Source organism: Diadema antillarum, unplaced genomic scaffold (assembly GCF_040938485.1).
Source record: "Diadema antillarum isolate AM-2024a unplaced genomic scaffold, OU_Dant_1.0 seq00001138_RagTag, whole genome shotgun sequence".
Classification (NCBI taxonomy): Eukaryota; Metazoa; Echinodermata; class Echinoidea; order Diadematoida; family Diadematidae; genus Diadema; species Diadema antillarum.
Window position 1 is genome coordinate 86,678 of NW_027271950.1, and position 21,775 is coordinate 108,452.

The 21,775-nt window shown below is 39.4% G+C and overlaps 1 protein-coding gene across 1 annotated transcript in view; it reads right to left on the reverse strand.

Moving 5' to 3' along the window:
* Window positions 1-21,775, reverse strand: part of LOC139744127 (calmodulin-binding transcription activator 1-like) — a 116,958-nt gene that overhangs the window by 69,792 nt on the left and 25,391 nt on the right. The window contains exon 3 of the mRNA XM_071654583.1: window positions 6,191-6,258. Within this exon, the coding sequence (XP_071510684.1) occupies window positions 6,191-6,258 (68 nt within the window). The remainder of the gene's footprint in view (window positions 1-6,190; window positions 6,259-21,775) is intronic.

A 21,775-nucleotide genomic window follows, 5' to 3' on the forward strand; every position in this document is an offset into this window, starting at 1 on the left:
CCTCATATACCATTCTTCCCATCATTGCTTGATGCTGCTTTGGACTCTTCCACTTGGAATAACAAGTTCAAATTCTATCCAATGTACAAGTTTTTTAGTTGAGACATTAAACCAATCACTGTAACCATGGAAATTTTCGCATGAGTAATTTTTCACGCTCAGCTGGGTAAGACGAATTTTGTGCACTTTTTCATTCCACAGTTGGATATGACGATCAAGTGAGCACTTCAAACAACTCTGCATTGCCATGGCATTATAAGGTTTTGGCAGCACATTACAGTATACGGTAACTGGTCTTAACTACGACAGCATATTGACTCATGCTACACTAGGACTAGGGACATGTAATACAGGACATGCCATAAATCCCCTCGTGGACCATCTTGAGTCCGTAGAGTTTACACAGCGACAGTCTGTCATTAGAACCACTTTATCAATATTATCACTTGAATGACCACACTGATGTGGGGATTATAAGTAAGAGGCATATGGTATCAGACCCATGCCAATGATTAACAAATACAAAATTTAAATGATTTCCTGTGAATTAGGTGGTACACAACATGTTCGCATTTTACGGTGGTATGATTGCACACGTATATCATCCATATGTTCTAATTTACACCATCATTGTCACAAAATTTCCATGAGCCTTCTCTTCATTGCTGTGAACATTCAAAGTGAAAATGAGTGTCTAATTTACTTTATTTTTCAGATCAAAACTTTCATTTTGCCCAGATCCTGCTTGTAAAGCAGAGTCGTCCACTGTCAGGTGGAGTAGATACGAAGATGAGAGGAATACATCATCCCTGGCACCTGTATAAATCTGCACCTGTGCACTGGATGATAAATCCAATCCAATCTTTCCATGTCGATGCAGGGGGGTAACGAGTTTTGGCTCTCCCTTGTGGTCACGAATACTGGACGCAAGCTCGCAGCCTAAAACTCGTTCCAGTTCCCACCCTGTAGTCATGAGCAGTAGGGAGCCTTGGGGAGACACGGTGCCAATTTACGCTTACAAGGGATGAATTGCAGAATAATAATAAATCAATTTATAAAGCGCAAAACCTATGGACATATATTCTGTGCTGCAAAAGCTTCTGATGTACTTGATGATAATAGACAGTTAAATCAAAAGATGTGTTTTAAGTCGTGATTTAAAGACTGCTACAATTGGGGATATCTTGACTTCTAATGGTAAGTAATTCTAAAGTTTGGGAGCTGCACAGGCATTATATATGCTCAGTCTCCCTATGTTATGTTTGTTTTGCGTGTTGAAATTTGTAAGAGAAGAGTGTCCTTATTAAAACTGCGCAGATTATGAGTGTGCTTGTGAGATTTAAGCACTAATAATTCAAAAATTAACTGGGGGCTTGACCGATGAGTGACTTGTCTGCAATCAACAGAATCTTAAACAATATTCGTTTACGAATTGCATCCAATAATCGGTGACACCAAAGGCACCCCCACTGTGAACAGGCTTTGTACCCCCTGTGCCTACATTGCAAAAGGGTCTGTGGTAGCAGACTAGGGGTATGTGCCAGGGTAATGCAGGCTCATAAGTAAGGTTTATTGACAGCAGTACCCATGTAGATCTGCGGGCCATCCCATTCCTTCCCTTCCCCTCATCTCCTAACCCCCTCTGCGTCGCAGTGCAATTTCAGCACCCGATTCAGAAGAAAAATAAAGAAGAGAAAGAAGATGGGTGCAACTAATGGAGTGACATCATGATATCAATGCTGCATTTCACTTTTGGTAACTCGTATTACTCGTATTAGCGAGCAGGCTTATATCCCACTTTCCCCCTGTTCAGACACAAGTCAGTTTATACCAAAACTCGATAAAAAAAACAACATATAAAGAATCATCTTATAGCCGACAGACCGTTCATACGCTAATCTCGACTGTTCTGGAAAACGTCGTATAGATGTGCAGTTTCCCACTGCGCATGCTATTATGGTCATGAGTGACAGCTATGGGGTCACTTTCCGTGCACGCTCCCATTAAGCCACGCCCAGTTATACCGTTCTATGGTCGCCATATGTTCAGATGCACAATGGACACGATAGAATGCTGATTCGTTATCAAGTTCTAGTTCGAAACGATGCTCTGACCGTTGTTTCATTATACATCTTTTCGTTAGTCGGCATTCAGACATATAAATTCATTGTACAGCTATACCGTTTTGGTATAGCTATACCGTTCGAGTATACATTTTTTTGCGTCTGAACACCCTGTTATACACATAGCTGAGCACAGGGGCACTCCTGAAGAATCTAGACTTAATGCCTCTTTAAGTTTGTTCATACAGAGAAACACTGCCCACTGAGACCACACGCGAAGTGGCTAAGAAGAGCATGTAAATTGCCATGGTAACCTCTCTGAACGCGAGGAATTTGAACATCCAAACTGTAATGTACAGTATATGCCACATACCACTTACAGAGTGCTCTGAACATTAGTGACCATTTATACAAAGTTTAGCGTGCTTCAGGAGCACTCCTGAACCCAGCCTCGAGAGGGGCAGAACTTTAGAGCACTCCAGGGCCAAATTGTCTGTTCATTCGGAATTAAGAGGGTTCTGAAGAGTGTTCTTTGAGTACTCTAAATGCACCGTTTAAATGGAGTATTAAAGTACTGTCTGAACACATTTACTACCACATGTCAGAAAAATAACTGCAAAGAAAGTTCTTTTCAAGTCTGAAAGCTCTTCCATCTTCTCCTTCCTTTTTTCTCCTCCCTCTCTCAATGTGCGCTGACTGATGACTTGTAAAATGTCATGTTCTCCCCTGGGAGGGTCCTCCACTTATTGAGTTAACCACAAACCAACTTTGTATGCCAGGGCACGCTCCACCGTGTACCCCTTACCTCCCTCCCTTCCTCCCTCACTCCCTCCTCGGGGGTCAGTACCTTCGTCGAGGCGTGACATGGAGAACACATGGGAAGAGATGTGATCCCCGCCAGACCATAATGCATTTCCGTTAATCCCACCTCCAAATGGCAAGTCTACTTTGGGGGGGGGGGGGGGGAGGGGCAGGCCTTCTATCCGTGTTCATCATCTTCATGAGCCGGATAAACTGCAGGTCTATGAGAGGTTTACATGGATGCACATCAGTACCTCTGAACTCTTGTGGATAAGGAATGTGGGAGGGGGTTGTTTGGGCGAGCGGGAAGGGAGATCCGATTATTGCTACAATTATTTACTGCTAGTAATGATAATACTTCATGTGACTTATGATACACCAAATTCAGTCGAAAAAGGTAATCATGAAATCTGTCACCTTTTGGCAAGCAGTTGAAACCACACTTCGCTACATTGTTTGTGATCATGTGGGAACCCCCCCCCCCTCAAAAAAAAAAAATTAAAAAAAATAAAATAAAATATATAAAATAATTGATGGTTATCTTAATGGCTTATCACCTTGCTGTCAATGTGTCAGAAAGGAAATAAAAAAATTAATATAAACACCTACGTTTGTACATCTTGATATCATATCATGCCCTTCCGAGCATCACGGACATGATATCAATGATATCGAAGGTGATCGTGCATGAAAAGGGGAATGGCAATGACAGTGACCATGGATGGCTACGATGGTTTCATGATTGATCGCAATAATGAGAATTCAGAATGCAACTACAACATCAAGGATTGGAATGACAAAGACAATGATACCGGTAAAGGTAATACTTTTGATCACCGAATGGAAGCAATATTGGTTGAGGCTATATACCATTTCTTTGCCCATGAGAACACTGACTAGATCCTGAAGCCTTACTGCACTGTTTATCTTCAATCAGCAAAGTACTTATATCCGCTACTTCTTCACATTCTTGACACACTGCATTGCAGAAGACAAAAAATTTCAATGTGCCACTTCACATGCTGCTTTGAAGCGTTAATGTCATATCATATCCTGGGCACTAAAGCGTGAAATGACCCTTCCGCTCTGGGCTTTGTGATGCTCTTGACGTCTTCAAGAGGCAAAATTGACTGGTTCGTGAGGATCGACTCGCTTGGATCTATCTCCAGCATCTTCTTGCCCTATTCCCCGATGCTCCTCGCCAGCACTGTAAATGGCCGCGGCAATTTTCCAATCATGGCATATGGTTTCCGAGCCACTGCATAGCGAAGATCGCCGAGATTAGCGCACCACTTTGCTAGCCAAGTGTGTACAGGTGTACAAGGTGTGTGTCTGTGTGTGTGCATGTTTGAGTAAAATGCAAGTGGATCAAATCATGCATGGAAATGAGAAATGCGATATTTAGCACACTGTTTTGGAATAACTTCCTTGTCCATTATTGTACAGAAAACACCCCAGCCACAAAAAAAGTACACATCTTGTCCGATAATGATGAAATTTACGCATACAATGTATTCTTATTTTCAATCCCCAGTTTTCCTACCAATTAATCATGTAGATGAGGGGGAAAAAGGGGGAAATTAAGAAAATAAGTCTTTTTCCCATGTAGTCAATATCATGCATCACGTAGATAGATGAGCATCATGCACATATCCCATAAATGCCTTCTGGTTTCATGGAATACTTGAGATCACAGGTGCAACAACCCATCATTATCGACGATCATTATCCTTCCGGTATTTAGGCAAACAGGACGTCAAAGACTAATTTAAGAAAAAAGGGAGGTATATAATGAGTGTACCGTAGTAACATGAGTGAAGCACAGGTCTACGTCTGATATCTATGCTTTAGTGGCTCCAAGGTGAATTAATGTTTTAGATAGATAGATAGATAGATAGACAGGTAGATAGACAGATAGGTGTATATGTATATGAAAATGTAGAAATATAGATATAGATATAAACATTGTATTTGCTCCGCGTATTGGTAGTACTAGAAATAGTAGTAATGTCACAATAGAGGAATGCATTAAATGCCAATTGCCTTGATTTTGATTGAATTAAATTAAATTTAATTGAATTGAATTAAATTTAATTAGATTTAATTGAATTCAATTCAATTGCCTTAAATCAAAATCAAGGCAATTGGCATTTAATGCATTCCTCTATTGTGACATTATTATTACTATTTCTAGATATAGATAGAGATATAGATATAGATAGAGATAGAGATATAGATATAGACATAGACATACAGATACATCTACATTGACTATGCCTCTCTTAGATCTGAATTCTATCTTGGTGATATGTACAATGTGTATATATCAATTACAAGTCACATTCTTACAGTTGGGAGAGAAAGGGGAGGAAAAGTGAGCAGTATTATGATCTCATAAGTCTGAAGTAGATGATCTCTCTCGCCAGGACTAACCTTTAATCTAAACACACAGAAATACTCTCTGGGGCTCACCGCTGCTTTCCCTTGTGAGAAATTATCAACTTTCACTTCTAATACTTTCAAACAAACACAGCCGAAGTACGGAAGTAAACGAGGGGATATACGAAAGCACGCAATTTCTCAATTTCTCAACATCCTTTTCTTTGTTGTCTTCTTGCATCTTTCACTGTACCAGTATACCCTTGCTTGCTTTCCATCTCCCCCCCCCCATTACCCCCCCCCCTCTCTCTCTCTCTCTCTCTTTGCCCCATTTCTTAAAAGAATGTACAGATATGCAGGGCTGCACACTAAACCCATTTGTTTTACTGGTCCAGCCTGTCTCTAGTCAGTAGGCTACCAGTTCTTCATTTTTTTTTTTACTGTTCCATTGCTGAAAAAGTTACTAGTCCAACAGTGATTTTTACTGGTCCTGGACCGTTGGACCAGTGCCAGTGTGCAGTGTTGGATATGGACCACTTTGGGGGGCATCGTTAATATTACTGGCCAGCCTGAGGGATCTCAGTGCCATACTACGACTCAAAAAGCTTGTTCCAAGGGTCATAGCATGGAGTTGAGATCCCTAAATGGAAAAATAATATCAGCAATGCCCCAAATGAAAGCAATTTACAGCGTATCCATTTTATATACAGAATAGAATTAACAGAAATTAACATGATAATGATGCTATTTGCAATGAATATCATACACATTATATTACTGTATCATTATTAATATTATCATCACTTTTTAATATTATGATGACAAAACTTCTAACAATGATGTGACAACAATCATGACAATAACTACTACTTCTACTACTACCACTTTTATTATTGTCATTGTTTTCACTGTCATAAGCCTTATTGGTATTATGTGCTATATCTCACCTTATCTTGACTGTAGATGAGAGCCATTGTGAGTGGTTGTCAAACTGAGTCAACCAGGAAGCAAGCTCCTGAAAAGAATAACGTGGAAAAGAACACATACTTTAACTTTGGAGTTGTATGACACCATTATAATCGTAGAAAATATCACAAGTATAAAACACACACATTAAAAAAAAAAGACCATCATGTATCAGACATCATTTGCTGGAAGGAAAGCATTGCCATAACAAGACTTTCTACAAATAGGTGAGTTATTACCCCCCCCCCCCCAAAAAAAAAGCACACACACATACACTGAACTTTTATGCATGCCTTTCTATCACAAATTTATGATATTCCTGACAGCCAGGAAACATATCCAAAGATTAGCCTGACATAGCAACAACTAATGCACGCATACATTTCTTTGTAAGAGATGTTGTCCCTGACAATCAGGGGACCGTTTCATAAAACTTTTTGTCAGTGATTTACACTGACAACTGTTAAAAGCTACTGAAATCCTTGCGTTTGATTGGCTGATAGCAAATTTGTCGGTGAGAACCTCCGACGAACTCGTTGATGAAACGCCCCCAGGAAGCCTGCTTGTGGCTTGCCCACTGCTTGCCCACGACTTGCCCACAGCTTGCCCTACAAGGCAGTTAGTTAAATGCATGCAAAAGTGCAGTGGACATGTATGCAACAGTGTACAGACAGAAATGATTCCTCTGCGACTACTTTGTGCGACCTTAGGGAAAGATATTTCACCATGAATTTATACTCTTTAAGTGAAACTGCCTGTTATATTGATGTCGTAAAACATAAAAATCCATTACTCCTAATCAATACTTGTCTGCATCTCACACGGTACAAGTCCTCCGACATTAATATCACATAAAGGAAAGATGCTAAATGTCTTAGTTTCCTTTTGCTGTGCTTGGCGTATGTGTGTGTGTGTGTGTGACTTTTCTTGCCTTTTGTAAGGGTAGAATATAATCCCACTATGATTATATGAAACAAAAACTCATGACTTCACAGTCAACCCAGGCAGGTCATATTACAAAATGCAGTCGCGCTTTCACAAGAGCGGGGGCAGCAGCATTGTGAAACTGCAATCGTTCTGCATTTATTGAAATATGGGCTAAATATGCCCTGTTGTTTCATCGTTGAATTCATGTATGCCATAGGATTCACATCCTCGTGCTCCTCTCTTCATATCTCTCCGGCACACTTCCTTGCAGTTTTGTTCTCACTGGGTGCGTTCACACTGGAATTTTCATGGTATTAACTACCAATGTACATGTAGCTTGTTGTCACTGTTCTCACTGGAGAAATACCACAGAAATAGATACCTTGCTATTTCAATTGGTACTGTTCTCATTCAAGAAATACAGCAGTATTTCTGGCCCGAAAGTCCATCTCTTTGAGGTATATCACTGCAAATACGCATACTAGGAGAAGCAGGGAATGTGTCGGGTCATGCAAGTATGGGGTACTGTAAAAGTGGATATTTTCACATGAGTAATTGTCTGTGCTTGGCTGGATAAGACAAGTTTTGCGTGTTTTTAATTCCATGGAATCGAGACATCAACTACTGGAACATATTGCAAGCAAAAATATTTGCATACTTTTGTCTTTGCCCTATTTTCTGGTTGTGCAAAATGCACGAAAATTTCAATTACGTGAAAACTTCCACTTTTACAGTATTTTATGACAGGATTTATATTCTATGTCCCATACATGATACATGCATACCACAGTCTTTTGCAGGGTATAATTTGCATTCACATTACAATTTTTGTATCAGGTGAAATACGGTATTTCTCTGTAATTGTGATGCTCAGAGTATTCCAGAGTTCTTCCTTGAACTCACAGCTACAGGCCTTCATACACTACATTTGTATGAATATGCATGAGTCCTACATTCTAATGCACGGACCCAGCCACCATGTCACTCTGATGACGCTGCAGGTCTTGTTAAAGCCGAGAAACCTGCATTTATGCAAAAAAGCTTTTCTCTTCATTAAAACAAAATGATAAGCTATTGACACCCTGTTCAAATATAATAGCCTAGAATCATTTTGAGTTTCTTTATGTTCTTAATGTTGAATGTCAGTAAGATGATTTTAATTGATGTATGTACTGTTAAACCAGACACATTCAAGAATTAGAGGCAACAGCATTTTTAGCTGCATGAAACTTTCGCAAATTGTCACTGGCATTCAATACAGTGTGTAGACAGCAACTTGCTCGTTCACTTTACTTTCTGCAATTTTGACTGCACAACTTTAAAGCCGATTTCCCCAGAAGGGTGTTTATCTGGTAGCCAGCTTTCTATCTGCTCCTGTCACAGTTTCTGGAGGTAAAGTGGAAAAAACACATTTAACAAGGAAGTGTAGAGTCTGGAGCATCTAAAAATACCACAGTCGAGAAATCAATATTTCATGGTGCCCGGTTACACAAGTACACAGTGATGGTCCCCACTGTACATGAATATGCATGATTCATATGAGGCCTTATTTTTCAAAACTGGAGTGCAGAACGGCATGCATAGTGCCAGCTGCAGAAACAACAATTTGTGTGCCCTGGTGGAAAGAGAACCTGGGGTAGACGATTTTACCAAATACTGTACCAAGTGCACAATGTCAATGCTAGGATATGTCTTGGGTTATATCAGATCACTTCCATGAACTAAGAGATAAACATTGATGATAAAAAATGAGAAAAATGAAGACTGATTCCAAGCAAAAATACTGAAATGATTTGTATCCTTCTGATTGTACTGCTACATTTAATTTCTTAGTGTGCGCTTGTTGGGTTTACACCAAAAAATTGTACAAACAAAAGTGGCTTAAAATGCAGCATGAATACTTAAAAAGTTATTGCTCCTTACAAAAGAAAATCATGTTTCTACAAGAGCTGGATAATACAGTCAAGTATCAATACCAAATTAAAGAAAACAATTACAGAAAAACATGAATCTCACTTTATTTCTGTTTTGCCCATGTATACATGGAAATGGGTGACACTTAATTTGGGAGTTTAAACTGCATCATCGCAAGAATAATATTTAGTGTAATATTAGCCAGAACTCTTCTGCACAAAGAACACCAGCCAGAATGGGAGGTATCAAATTTAAGCCCTGGCTAAGATTGCCCAAGTATATGATATTCTGTGCAAGAATAGCAAGCACTCATTCTCAGTTGAAGTTATTGATGCCTTTTTTAAGAGATGGCGTTTGGAGTCAAAACAGCAGGCGCCAATTTTTAGCCCAGTGTGTTGAGCTTCAAAATAAAAAGAACACTTTACCTCTGATTTCACGCATTCACTTTTTAATGCCTACAAAGGCCTAAAAAAGGTCTACAAACTGTCTAAAAGATGTATGCGGTAAGGTTTTGTCACAGTAAACACCATGTCACATATACTGACAAATAGTCTTTAAGGACTCTACTCGACGTGTGTCATCTGAGCACTGTAATCAGCCCATCTTTCTTTGAGACCCCTCCCCTCACCCAAACGATGATGGTCTTTTGGAAATGAGGATCAGAGCCTTGCAATAGCCCAATGCCTCTTCCATTGGGCAAAATTCTGCGCATGTTTTGGCGTACCAGTGGTGGGAGCAGCCACTCATCCTAAATTGCAATTCTGGTCTAACTCTAGAGCATAAATCTCTGTGAAGTTATCCTGGCTTGATACCAATTCAAAGATGAACAAACACGGCTGGGTGTCTTGATTCCTTCCTATGGAGATTAATCACTGTCATCAATGTGCAGGTAGATTGTAACTCACCTCACACGGGATCCCTGCGTTACAGATTTCGTGACAATCAGCATTATCAACTGAGCGGTGACAAACTTTAAAGGCAAGCAGAGCACCAAACGGAGGTGGCTTTAACTGAAAGCAGCATCAAACACATGCACAAACACACAAATGCACACGTATCCTATGAGTCAAACTTCACTGCGACATAACACTCAATATCCCTTTGATGTGATGACTACAATGCTCACAAATACTATGCCAGTGAACTTAATATTTTTTTTCTTTTTAGTTATGCATATATCAGAGTATAGCCATCAAAACATATTGTCCAAATTATGATCTCTTCACTGCCTAGAAATATTACATCCATCATTTGACAAATCTGAGCGTAAAAAAAGGTCAATTTATAGCAAAGTTGATCATTTGATCTTGACAGTCAATCCTAACTTCACCAGACTGATGTCTACATTACAATAGTAAATTGACCTGTTTTAAATTATCACTGCACCTCAATTTATTGACCATCATCAAATGTTACTCGTAGTAATCTGGATGGTGCAAACAATACAACTACAGATTTTGACCTCAAATTTCAGCTTCAGAGACTTTTCTGTTATATATTTATTTTTAGGATTTGACTTCATAACATCCTTTCAGAAGTGTTTACACTCATTGTTTAGGATGTAGATTCTGATTCTTGATAGTAACTTGCGCCTCTATCATTTTGCAGGCATAATTATTCCCTTAAAAGACAAAATAAAAGGAAAAAGTCCTAGTCAAGGTTTGCATGATTCTAAAAATTTGTACAGGTACTAAATCAAACACTTCAGTGTTCTCATGAAAATGGTTTTCTACATGAATCTACCACTGGTCAAAATCCCTTCGTTGTGTGCATTCTGTTGCACGTGCACAAGGGATTTCTTTACCAAACACTGTACAAATTTGAAACCTAAACTCCTTCATACTGTGGAAAGAACATGTAAGTAGAGCAACAGGGCTTATACACAGTTCAAATTGTTCACACTTGAGGGTTGTCCACCATAGACAAATCACATTACATTTGCACTCTATGACCATGGAGGGTTTTACGACACCCTGCACGCACTTGGTGTGTGTCGCACGCGAATTAGCAGGGTCGCTGCATTCCGCGTACCGAGAGTTCACAAGCAATGGAGGGCAGGGGAGGTCTCGCGTGCAGCTGTGCCCCGGCCGAACGTCACCCAGGGGCCAAATTAGTTACCTCTTGATAACAACCCTCCCTCACACACACACACACACACACACACACACACACACACACATACAAGTGTACGGACAGCCAGCTGTTGAATATGCTGCTGATGCTGCCGAGGCATTCTTTCCAGTGATACAACCATTCCGCCTGTCAAATCAATCGTTTGGGCTACTGCATCTTGTGTTTCCTGTGTCTTCATTTTTGAAAGACAGAATTGATACGTGCTAACTTCTTAAAAGCGAAACAGGAAAGAGAAGGAACTTTTTTAAAATCACTTTTGGAAGCTCTGAGGTACTTGCTGGCATGCATTAGTTTTCACGGCGAGAAAAAACAAAAAGCATTATAAATTTGTCTATGAGCCACTCAAACTATGCATACCATCCTCTGATGTAACACAAACCAACACGGAATGGCAAATAAACCCCTAAGAGCAAAATCTTTTCCTTCAATGATGCCAGAAATTAAATACTTTAATGATTTCAATGGCGGGGTACTAATGGGGGTGAGTTATCTTCTTCACCCTGTTAGGAGTCATCTGGGCAATCAGCGAAGCGGTATAAAATGCCGCACTCTAAATGGTACTAAAATGGCTCAGATTGTACATTCCATCATGGCATGGCTTCATCTGGCATGTAATGGTGCGTATAACTGGGGAGGGCGGGCTGATTAGCACGCCGCGAGCGTTTTCCCTTTCTTTCTTCAATGCACGCCATTAAGTCCCTTAATGAATCAACGGCTCCCAAGATACATTACTTCGGCAAACTTAATGGCATAAAAGGAAAGACGGCAACAGAAGATTGTGCATTACATTTTGATTGTGTAGCACCAACTTTGTGGAACAAGTTACCTTTTCAATTCGGAATTCAACATTGTTGTATCAAATGTCTAACCATAGAGCTAGCTAGACACACAAAATGACAGGGCAATAAAAGTGTGCATGGATCTATTTTTACACAAAAGCTTACCACAAGCATACATCTGGTATTGTTATGCAAAATTATGCAAATTTATGCAAATTTATGCAAATGAATATTTGATTGTACTGAACGCCCAGCAGATTCCACAATACATGAGTGTTCAAACAACTGTCTGGGCACATGTATTTGATTTGAATCATATTCATGTATTTGACTTGAATCATATTCATGTATTTGATGGAGAGTCTACCCCAGGGCTGCAAACATTCACCCATTAGAATCATGAAGATTCCAAGGAGGAACGAGGGAGAAACTTGTGAGTTACATGCATCTCAATGAACCCAAATAAGCCCTGATTCATGGAGATTTTTGGATATTCCTGTAATATATTCTGCTATCCGTACATGAAGAGATATCTCATGTTCTCCAGGAGCCTCCTGGGAGCCATCAGGGAGACTTGCCAGCTCTCCTACCCTACAGCAACAAAAGTTTGTTTGGAACACGGACGGTGATACAGTGGGTAACAAATCAGAAATGAGACTCGAACAGAGTTTGATGAATGACACAAAAGATGTGACTCGCTCACGTTTCACTATAACGTCAAAAGCGCTATCTGTGAGGAATGTTAACGCAGCTGTCTTGACTACATGACTGTAATGGTTCTTGAAAAGAATTTTTATGTTCACTCTGCACACAGCAAGTCATATGTTATGGGAGTACAGTGTTTTGTTTAACATATTAGTTTACTGCATTTCATTGCACTTCTGATACCATATGAGAATTGATTGCTAGATACCACAAGATCACAGTTATCCTGAATAAAATGTTTAATGGGACAAGTGCTAAGTTAGTGAGGTTCCATATCGACAAAGACTATAGATGAATACTGTTCAATCAATTTTCAATACCCTTTTTTTGACAGAAACATCAATATTGTTGCATACTCAGACCATTGCCACATACTATATCAGCAGGGAAGATGGGAAGATGAAGTGCTTTGAAATTTGGATGAATGCTCCAAGATGATCCGACCAAAATGCAAAGCGAATAAACCCAGCCAAGTAAAGTGTGAAGATGCATCTCAGAGTTTAAAGGGAACTCTGCAGCCTTAGTCACATACACAGTTGTGCCATTATAATCACACAATTAACCTGAAGTAAATGCGTGTTAAAGACTGACCAATGGAGCATGCAATTAAAGGACCAAAAGCAACAACTGTGCATTTTCTTGGTTCGTTTGTTTTTGGTTGGTTCTACCTACCTGCAGAGGCATGGATTGACATATCTTCCACTATGTCTACATCTACCATAGATTAACAAGAGCTTGAGGATTTTTTTTTTCAGTCAAAATACCTCACATGATTTTGAATGCCTGTTTGAGCAAAAAACAAACAAACAAACAAAAAGGTCAAAATCTGCATTCTAAATGCCCATCCCAGAGGTACAAGATACTCTCAATACATGAACAGTGCGTATATACTTCAGAGTAGCTTGAACTAGGGAAATGCATATTGCATGTAACACAGAGCCTAAAAATAATACTATTTAATAATGCCAGAGCTACTTTTCTCGTGTATTTAATGGGTAACATACGAACAGAATGTTTTAATATTTTGTCACAATGCTTCCAATGTACAAGGTTCTATTTTTGTAGGAAAACTAAAAGCATAATTGAGTCTACAGCAGGAATTCTAAATTCATTAGAATTAGAAGTGGATAAGGCAGAGTCATAATAAAAAAAAAAGAAAACCTAGAGATTGTTATTAGAGTAGAAGTTCATCTGTATTGGAAATTCAACTGAATTTGGTGTTAAACTTTGATCTCAATACAAGATATTTACCTCTGGAATTTTCAGCTGTCAACACTACAGCCTTCATTAGCCGAATGACCCAGAGGTAAATATCTTATATTGAGATCAAAAGTTTAACACCAATTTTAGAGATTGTTATGTTTTATGATGTGATGAAACACTTCTCTCCCTTTCTTAAATGCGGAATGAGAATGACTTACATACCCTTCATTTCCAATTTTACTCCTTTCTTTGTTTTCATTTAGAACACTTAAAAAGTTCCACATGAAGACAAAGCCACAACAACAACATCAGAAAAACAGAAATATCCCAATGTCTAGTATTGAATTCAGCTAAAGAGATGTTTGGCAAAACCACAAACCATGTGTATATCTCTTTGAATGTTGACTCTTCCACCTATAGTGTTCATAATATAATATGTGTACTGGGGCAGCAATTGTTTTTCCTTTCGCTTTCACCACAGGAAAATTCTCGTGCGGCCAAGTCCATCACTAGTGGGCGGTCTGCGAGATGATTACACTAATGTTGGCAGGCGTAGACAAGAAACACAAAGAGATAAAATCAACAGCTTTGTCATCTGCGAGAGGAAAAGGGGAGAAAGAGAAACAAAGCAAGGGAAGGGATATAAACAGAGAGACAGATAAAAAAGAGGGAGGTACATAGTGAGAGATGTGATAGAGATGGGAATAGAGGTAGAAAGATATAGATGCATAGCAAGAGGTGCAATAGAGAGAAGATGTATGGGAAATAAGAGAAATATATAGAGAGAAATGTGATAGAGAGAAATATACAGGGAATAAGAGAAATACATAGCAAGAAATATAATAGAGAGATATAGAGAAAGAAAGACAGAGGAAGGTACATATCAAGAGATATGATACAAACAGAAAGAATGATAAAAGCAGATACATACTATAGCAAGAGATGTGATAGAGACAGAAAAAAAAAACATATAGAGGGAGGTACATAGCAAGATATGTGATAGAGACAGAAAAAAATAGATAGATAGAGGGAGGTACATAGCAAGATATGTGATAGAGAAAGAGAAAATATATAGATAGAGGGAGGTACATAGCAAGAGATGTGATAGAGAAAGAGAAAATATAGAGAGGGAGGTATATAGCAAGATATGTGATAGAGAAAGAGAAAAATAGATAGAGGGAGGTACATAGCAAGAGATGTGATAGAGACAGAGAAAATATAGAGAGGGAGGTACACATCAAGATATGTGATAGAGAAAGAGAAAAATAGATAGATAGAGGGAGGTACATAGCAAGATATGTGATAGAGAAAGAGAAAAATAAGATAGAGAGAGGGAGGTACATAGCAAGATATGTGAAAGAGAAATGGAGGGAGAAACATAGTAAGAGATATGATAGAGACACAGAGAGAAAGATAGATAGAGGGAGATATAACATGGCAAGAGATGTAGTGAAGAGAAAAAGATAGAGAGGCAGAGAAAAGGAGAGAAAGATAGATCAAGAGGGAGAGATGGAGGAAAGGAAGGAAAGAACAAACAAGGTATAGGTAGAGATAGAAGGACAGACAGACACAAAGGGAAAATAACAAAAGGAGACAGATACAGGATGAGACAGAGTGAGACAAGGTGAAACAAAGTAAAGAAACAGGCAGATTAAGACAAAGGGGGAAGAGGGGAGAGAGAGAGTAGTCTCCACACTAGCTGAGTATGACAGTCCACTGTTTTTCCCCCTTCTCTTGCGGGCGCCGGTCCGACCGCCGGGCCCGGCCCCCCTGGCTCTCGCTCTGTTTGTGTTTCACACACATCGGAGAAGCATAGAGCGAGACTCCACACTCTAAGGAGATATGCCAGGCATGGCCAGTATGCATATCACATTCCTCGGGTCTGGCCATGCTGCTGCCAGGACCGCTGCCAAAGCGTTTCCACAAAAGTGAGAGAGCGGAAAAGAGGGAGAGGGAGATGAACAGAGGTGGAGGGACAGACAGAGAAGAACGAATACAGATGGGAGAAAACGCATACATGAGAGGTCCCTGGCCTACTCGTTATTGACAATATTCAAAAACTTCTCGGATGAAACAATAACCTCCCTTGCACTTGGAATTAATCTTCACACTCTAAACTCTATTGGTTAGGGGTACAGTGCCAGTAATTCTCCTCTGCCATTTTCAATTTTACTAGCAACATGTTCAGTTGATATAAGATAGTATCAATATCTGTAGAGAAAAAGATAATGACATACAATGGTACAATTAATTAAGATCTTGAGCACACACTCACACACTTATATCACTGTTGGGGTGACAGAACCTCATATATCAAAAATGTCAATTGTTCACAAGAGCGAAAAAACATGATAGCCAAAGCACTTTAGGAATGGGATCACGTTTCCTTTGACATACCATGGTCCCTTCATTTTGGGGGTAAGACAGCTAGGATTTGGACAGGACATCACTTAACTGATTATCTGACAATTCAATTTACAAAATTGATTTTCACCAAAATTTGAGATACATGGTCTTGTCACCCCAGCAACAAACACAGGGCTGCCAAAATTCTGACATTGAAATTAGAGAGATTTCTCAGAGCAACCAGAGATATATTTTTGTGTGAAATGTATCTCAACAGACAAGATCTTTTAATAATAATCTTTTTTCCCAATAAGAAAGGTTCTTAAACATTCTTTTGTCAGAAGATAAAGATTTTTTTTTTTTTCAGGGAGCCCCCTGCAGAATCTTGGAAACCTGAAAGCTCTGATTAATGTATATCTTCAGTCTTCTGTAGCAAGCTTTTAGTCCAAAAATTCTAACTATCAAACATATTTGCATCGATCTTAAGTTTACTTCCCAAATGACATCATGCCAAAAGAAAAACCATTAACAGATACAATAGGCTTGACGGAATCTATAATGGCAAAGTCACTTTAGTAAACACACTTAAAGTTTCTCGTACAAATATGCACCTTTGAACGTAGTGAAACATGTCCACAAGGTGTACGGGGGTACAGGTAATTACTAAGTCTTTCTCCAGCATTCCCTTTCTTCTAAAAGCCTTGTGTATGTGGTTTGTTTGTTTGTTTATTTGTTTGTTTGTTTGTTGTTGTTTTTTGGGGGGATGGGGTGTTTAACATTTGCCAGCACTGGATGTGCTATAAGACTGAAATGAAATCTTTGGTAAAAATTTGTTATTCATTAACAGACACATTTGACTCATATGTGTAAGCTTGTGAGTCTCATACACACACACAGACACAAAATTAGCACACACACAAACATGTGACAATGTAACATGCTGAAACCTTCGTAGATCACCCTGCAGAACACGTAACAACAAATTGTCTGCATCAGTTCCCTCTCGTTCTTCGGCTGATCTCAACAATCCAGAGCTGGTGATGTGACGCCTCTAAAAACAGATCACCACTTTTGATATTGTGTCGTGTCTGGGTCCGGATGCAATTATCAATGATAAAAGTTTGCCATGACAATAATGACAGGAAGATTCTGGGGGGGGGGGGGGGAGAAACATCTCAGAAAAAAGCAGCCTTTCATGCAAGACAGTGAAAGACCTGTTGTCTACAGCCTTTCAGCTCAGGTAATTTATTGCGTGACAAATGAAGATCGCAGCATGAATAAAAGAGAAAAACAATTGGGTGGGGGAACGGGCATATCAACAGAACAGCCTTCCTTTCATTTAAGCCCATTCCATGTCTGCGTATATAATCATCGTAGGCAAGTTTTCACAAACAAGCAGCGGAATAGGAGAGAGAGAGAGAAAGGAAATGGAGGCTTGCCTGAGGCACTGTCATTGGAATGCAACATCACGCATGAGTCTGTTATTGCACCTGTATGTGAACGAGACAATCTTAAGCTTGTGGTTCGCTCGCTGCGCGGCCACCCACCACTTTCACACTCACACAAAGCATACATGCAGCGACAGAAACAGCAGTCTTCATCTTCCATGTCTGCAGAGCATAAAGGACCCCCCCCCCCCCATTAATTGATTATGACAAGAGACAAGGTCCAAATATGCAAATATGCAGAGCAACATGCTCTCATTCAAATTCAAGGCAAACAAACTCTGTGTCTTATCTCAACAAGTTACCAATCTCCACCTTCTACTGACATTCTTGGGCAGTGGTGGACTATTTGTTTTTTCTTCATCATGTCCAGACATATTTTCTGACTGCCGATCAGATAACTATCATCAAGCTGCAATAAGTACACAGACTATTAAATTGATGAAAAAAATCCACATCCCTATTATTCCACTTTCAAAACTTTGAAATCCCCATTCCTAATGCCTAGCGATGTCTTTCCGTTACTACAATCTCCACCCTTCATACTGACATTTACAGACAAATTTCACATCTAAGAGAGATTATTCTTGATGGGATGAAACTGTGCCAAGCTGATGAACAAACAATGTTATGCCCCGTTCTACCGATCAGGAATTCTGCTCCTCCAGACTTGAATCCAAGCCTGTCATCGGGGTCCCCCGGTTAGACTGGGAAATACTGGACTGCCGCAGCTCAACAAGATCTCGTTCGGTGCTCCGCTTCATGCAGTCCAAAGCACGGCGACCATCCGTGTAGGAGCCTCCTCATTTGGAGAGGGGGGAGGGGGAAAAACAATTTCCATTTCAATCATGATGCAACCACAACTCTATGAGACCGCATCACCTCGATCTAATGCATATTCCAGCTGCCGCCAGGACATGGAGGAACTCTTCTATAGTTCATGACTACCAGGAATTTCTCTGCCCCCTCGGGCACAAAGTACAGGCAAACCTTCTCTGTATTATACCTGTGGCAAAGTAATGTTAATTCATGAGATAGCCAACCCCCTCCCTCCCCACTTTCTTTCACAATGTACATAATGCATCTACTCATCAACAATATGTGGGGCTGTGATGTTGTCCCTCTAACAAGCTTGGGGAGCATACTTCACTTTAAAAAAAAAAAAAATGTCATATGGGCTAGCAAGGGTTGTTCATTCAATCACCAGAATTTGGATAAGTCTCTAATTTCTGTTCTTCTTTTCCATTTTTCTAGTATTCTGCTATCATTTTTGTTGTTGCTGCTGTTGTTGTTGTCTTGCTATCAAGGTGGTGAGGAGGCTTTCCGTAAGAATAGAAAATATCAACAGAAACAGTGATGTCAACTAATAACTTGGGATTCTGCCTCCTTCCTTTTTGTATTTTGTTGTTCTTTAACAGAAACAAGACAAGTCTGAGAGTACTCAAGCAGGTCTCTATGGGAAATGCGTGTTATAGCCAAATCAGTCCGTCCTTAATGGGTTAAGCTGGCAACCATGTAATTTGAACTCTGTACTATGTGCCCAGGTACTTGGCTATAACTTGCCAAGCTTTCTCAATCAGCCTTCAGTTAATCCCTCCAATCTAGACCTAATTGTACATGTAAGCTAGCAAGCTCATTCAGGTGTATTGATGTTCCCTCTAGAGTCTAACAGGAAGGCCATGGTGATGTAATAGGGATTAGAAGGGGATTAGGTAATCCCTATTCATTGGAACTTAGTTTCCATACATCAGCGCCAATCGGAGCATGAAGCGTTCTAGTGGACATGTCAATCAGCAAACATAGTGTGCTAAAAGTTAATGTTTGATACCCTGTCATCACATTAATTGTAGCATGTTTTCACAACCTTACCACTTCAAACTGCTTTTTCAGAGCATCAACAAAGGTACAGAAAGGACTGACTTTCTCTACATATATCAAGCACTCGATAAACTTGAGGTACAATTTTGACTAGACGGTATACTGCCTTTGTATTGAGCTACCCTGAAAAAAGTCAGACAATACCACTACGTTCACATCTACAGCGGATCAGATGCTTGTTGCCATGGAAACAGATGAAGACCCACTGCATAGGAGCATCTCAGCAATGATCCCTCCACTCTCTGAATGATTGTTGTTAAACAAAAAGAAAGGACTCCCATTTGAAGATTGACGATGTGAAATGACATTGCTTTCAAGACAACAAGCAACAACAATTTTCAATTAATATTAATCTGTCAATCATTATGATGTATGTGTGACATCACAATGAACCAGCCTAGTTCTCATCAATTTGATGCAACCAATAACTCAACCTAGAATGCGACCCCTTCCATCAGGCTATCGAGAGCTACGTTGTGAAGTCCATAAATAGGGACAATGGATTTCTACAAGACTCCCATGATACATCAAGCTCGAATTGCACAGGGCAGCCACTTACAGGACAAGTTCACCTTACTTAATACGTGTGTGAATTGAGTGCATACAGCAAAATTAGTAGAAACCATCTCTGACAGTTTGAGGAATATTAGACAATCCATTCAGAAGTTATTAATTTTTGAAGTTTAAGTGCCACCATAGCTGGATGAGAGGACTATTTGTACTACAGTTTGTGATGTCACATGCATAGAATGATATAAAGAAAATACAAAGAAAATTCCACAATTTTTTTTTAAAGTACACATTCCCTCCACTTGTTACTGATGTCTGTTAAGGGTAATATCATTCCCCCTGCAGCTCTCTGAAACAGGCAGATCAAGTGCTCTTTTATCATGCGAGAAAAGTTAAACGCGTTAAACAAACAAATGATTAAAGAGAATTTTACACAAAAATACAATTAAGCACACCCAGAGAAGCAAGCCTAGGCTATGATGTACAGTATCCATGCAACAACTGGGCGCCGATTCTCTTGCTGAAGCTTGATTTGCTATCTCATCAATGTTTCAAAGCATCTGCCACGTGTCCTTGGTCGCAGCTCATCTACTTCAACCCGGAACCGCTTCAAGCTCCACTGGAGCATTACTTGGGACTGGGCTATTAAACAACAACAGCAACAATGTTCATTTTCTAAATGAAAATAAAACAAAACTTCACACATACCACGATCCAGGGCAGGACAGAGATACAAATTGGTGGTAATTTCAAAACAAAATTGATGTCATTGATTATGATTTACTAACATGTATATAATAGCACACAGCTCTACAAATATACCTCAACAACAGCATAGCACAGTTTCCATTGCTTTCTGATATTTTGGAGGCAAATTCTTGTACTAATTCCTCTCAAACTTGAGAATACTATCATTGTATCAAAAACTATATGACAGATTGTGTATGGTAAATGAGCGTACAAGGTTGATTCATTTTTGATATTCTGAGTTGCACAGCTCTAAAATGTCCAACAAAAACAAATGACTTTACATCTTTCCTACAATTCCAAACAAATGATGCCCTACAAACTGAGATTGAAGTTGGATGAATTCATACTTTTTTATGTTAGACAGATATCATATGAACACAAAGAAACAGAGGGCACAATATGCACAGACTACACGTGTAATCTGTGCAAGTTCTATCAAAAAGCCTCATCAATTATCTGACCTGTGTAAGGACTGCATGCATAATTTACTAACACCCATTACAAGCTCTACAATCTTTCATGTGTGTATCACTCTGGGCAACACCACTACCTACACTGTACCTCTCTCAATGTAGTACAAGCAGTATTAATCCTTTGTGTGCTTTTGGGTGCTGATTGATACAGAAATCCCATACAATTGTACACACTGTCCTCAGTCCCTGGCATAGAAAAGGTTAAAAGGATTAAACTGGTAGAGAATTTATATATATTTTGTTCTCTCTCTCTTTCTTTGTGCTTTTAAATCAGGTCCCTGTGTAGGCTGCTCACTGTTGAGGGAAACAGTAACATTTTCTTGCAAGGCTTTTAATCTATCTTCAAAATGACATGAAAAAAAAAAAAGAGGCAACATGCTGAGACGGAATGGATAAATTAGTAAAGAAAGCTACATGAAAAATATTTCAACGATCAAAATATTGCAGCAAGAAAAATATTCATTTAAAAGACAAAAGCTCAACTGTACTTTCCTTTCAATCTG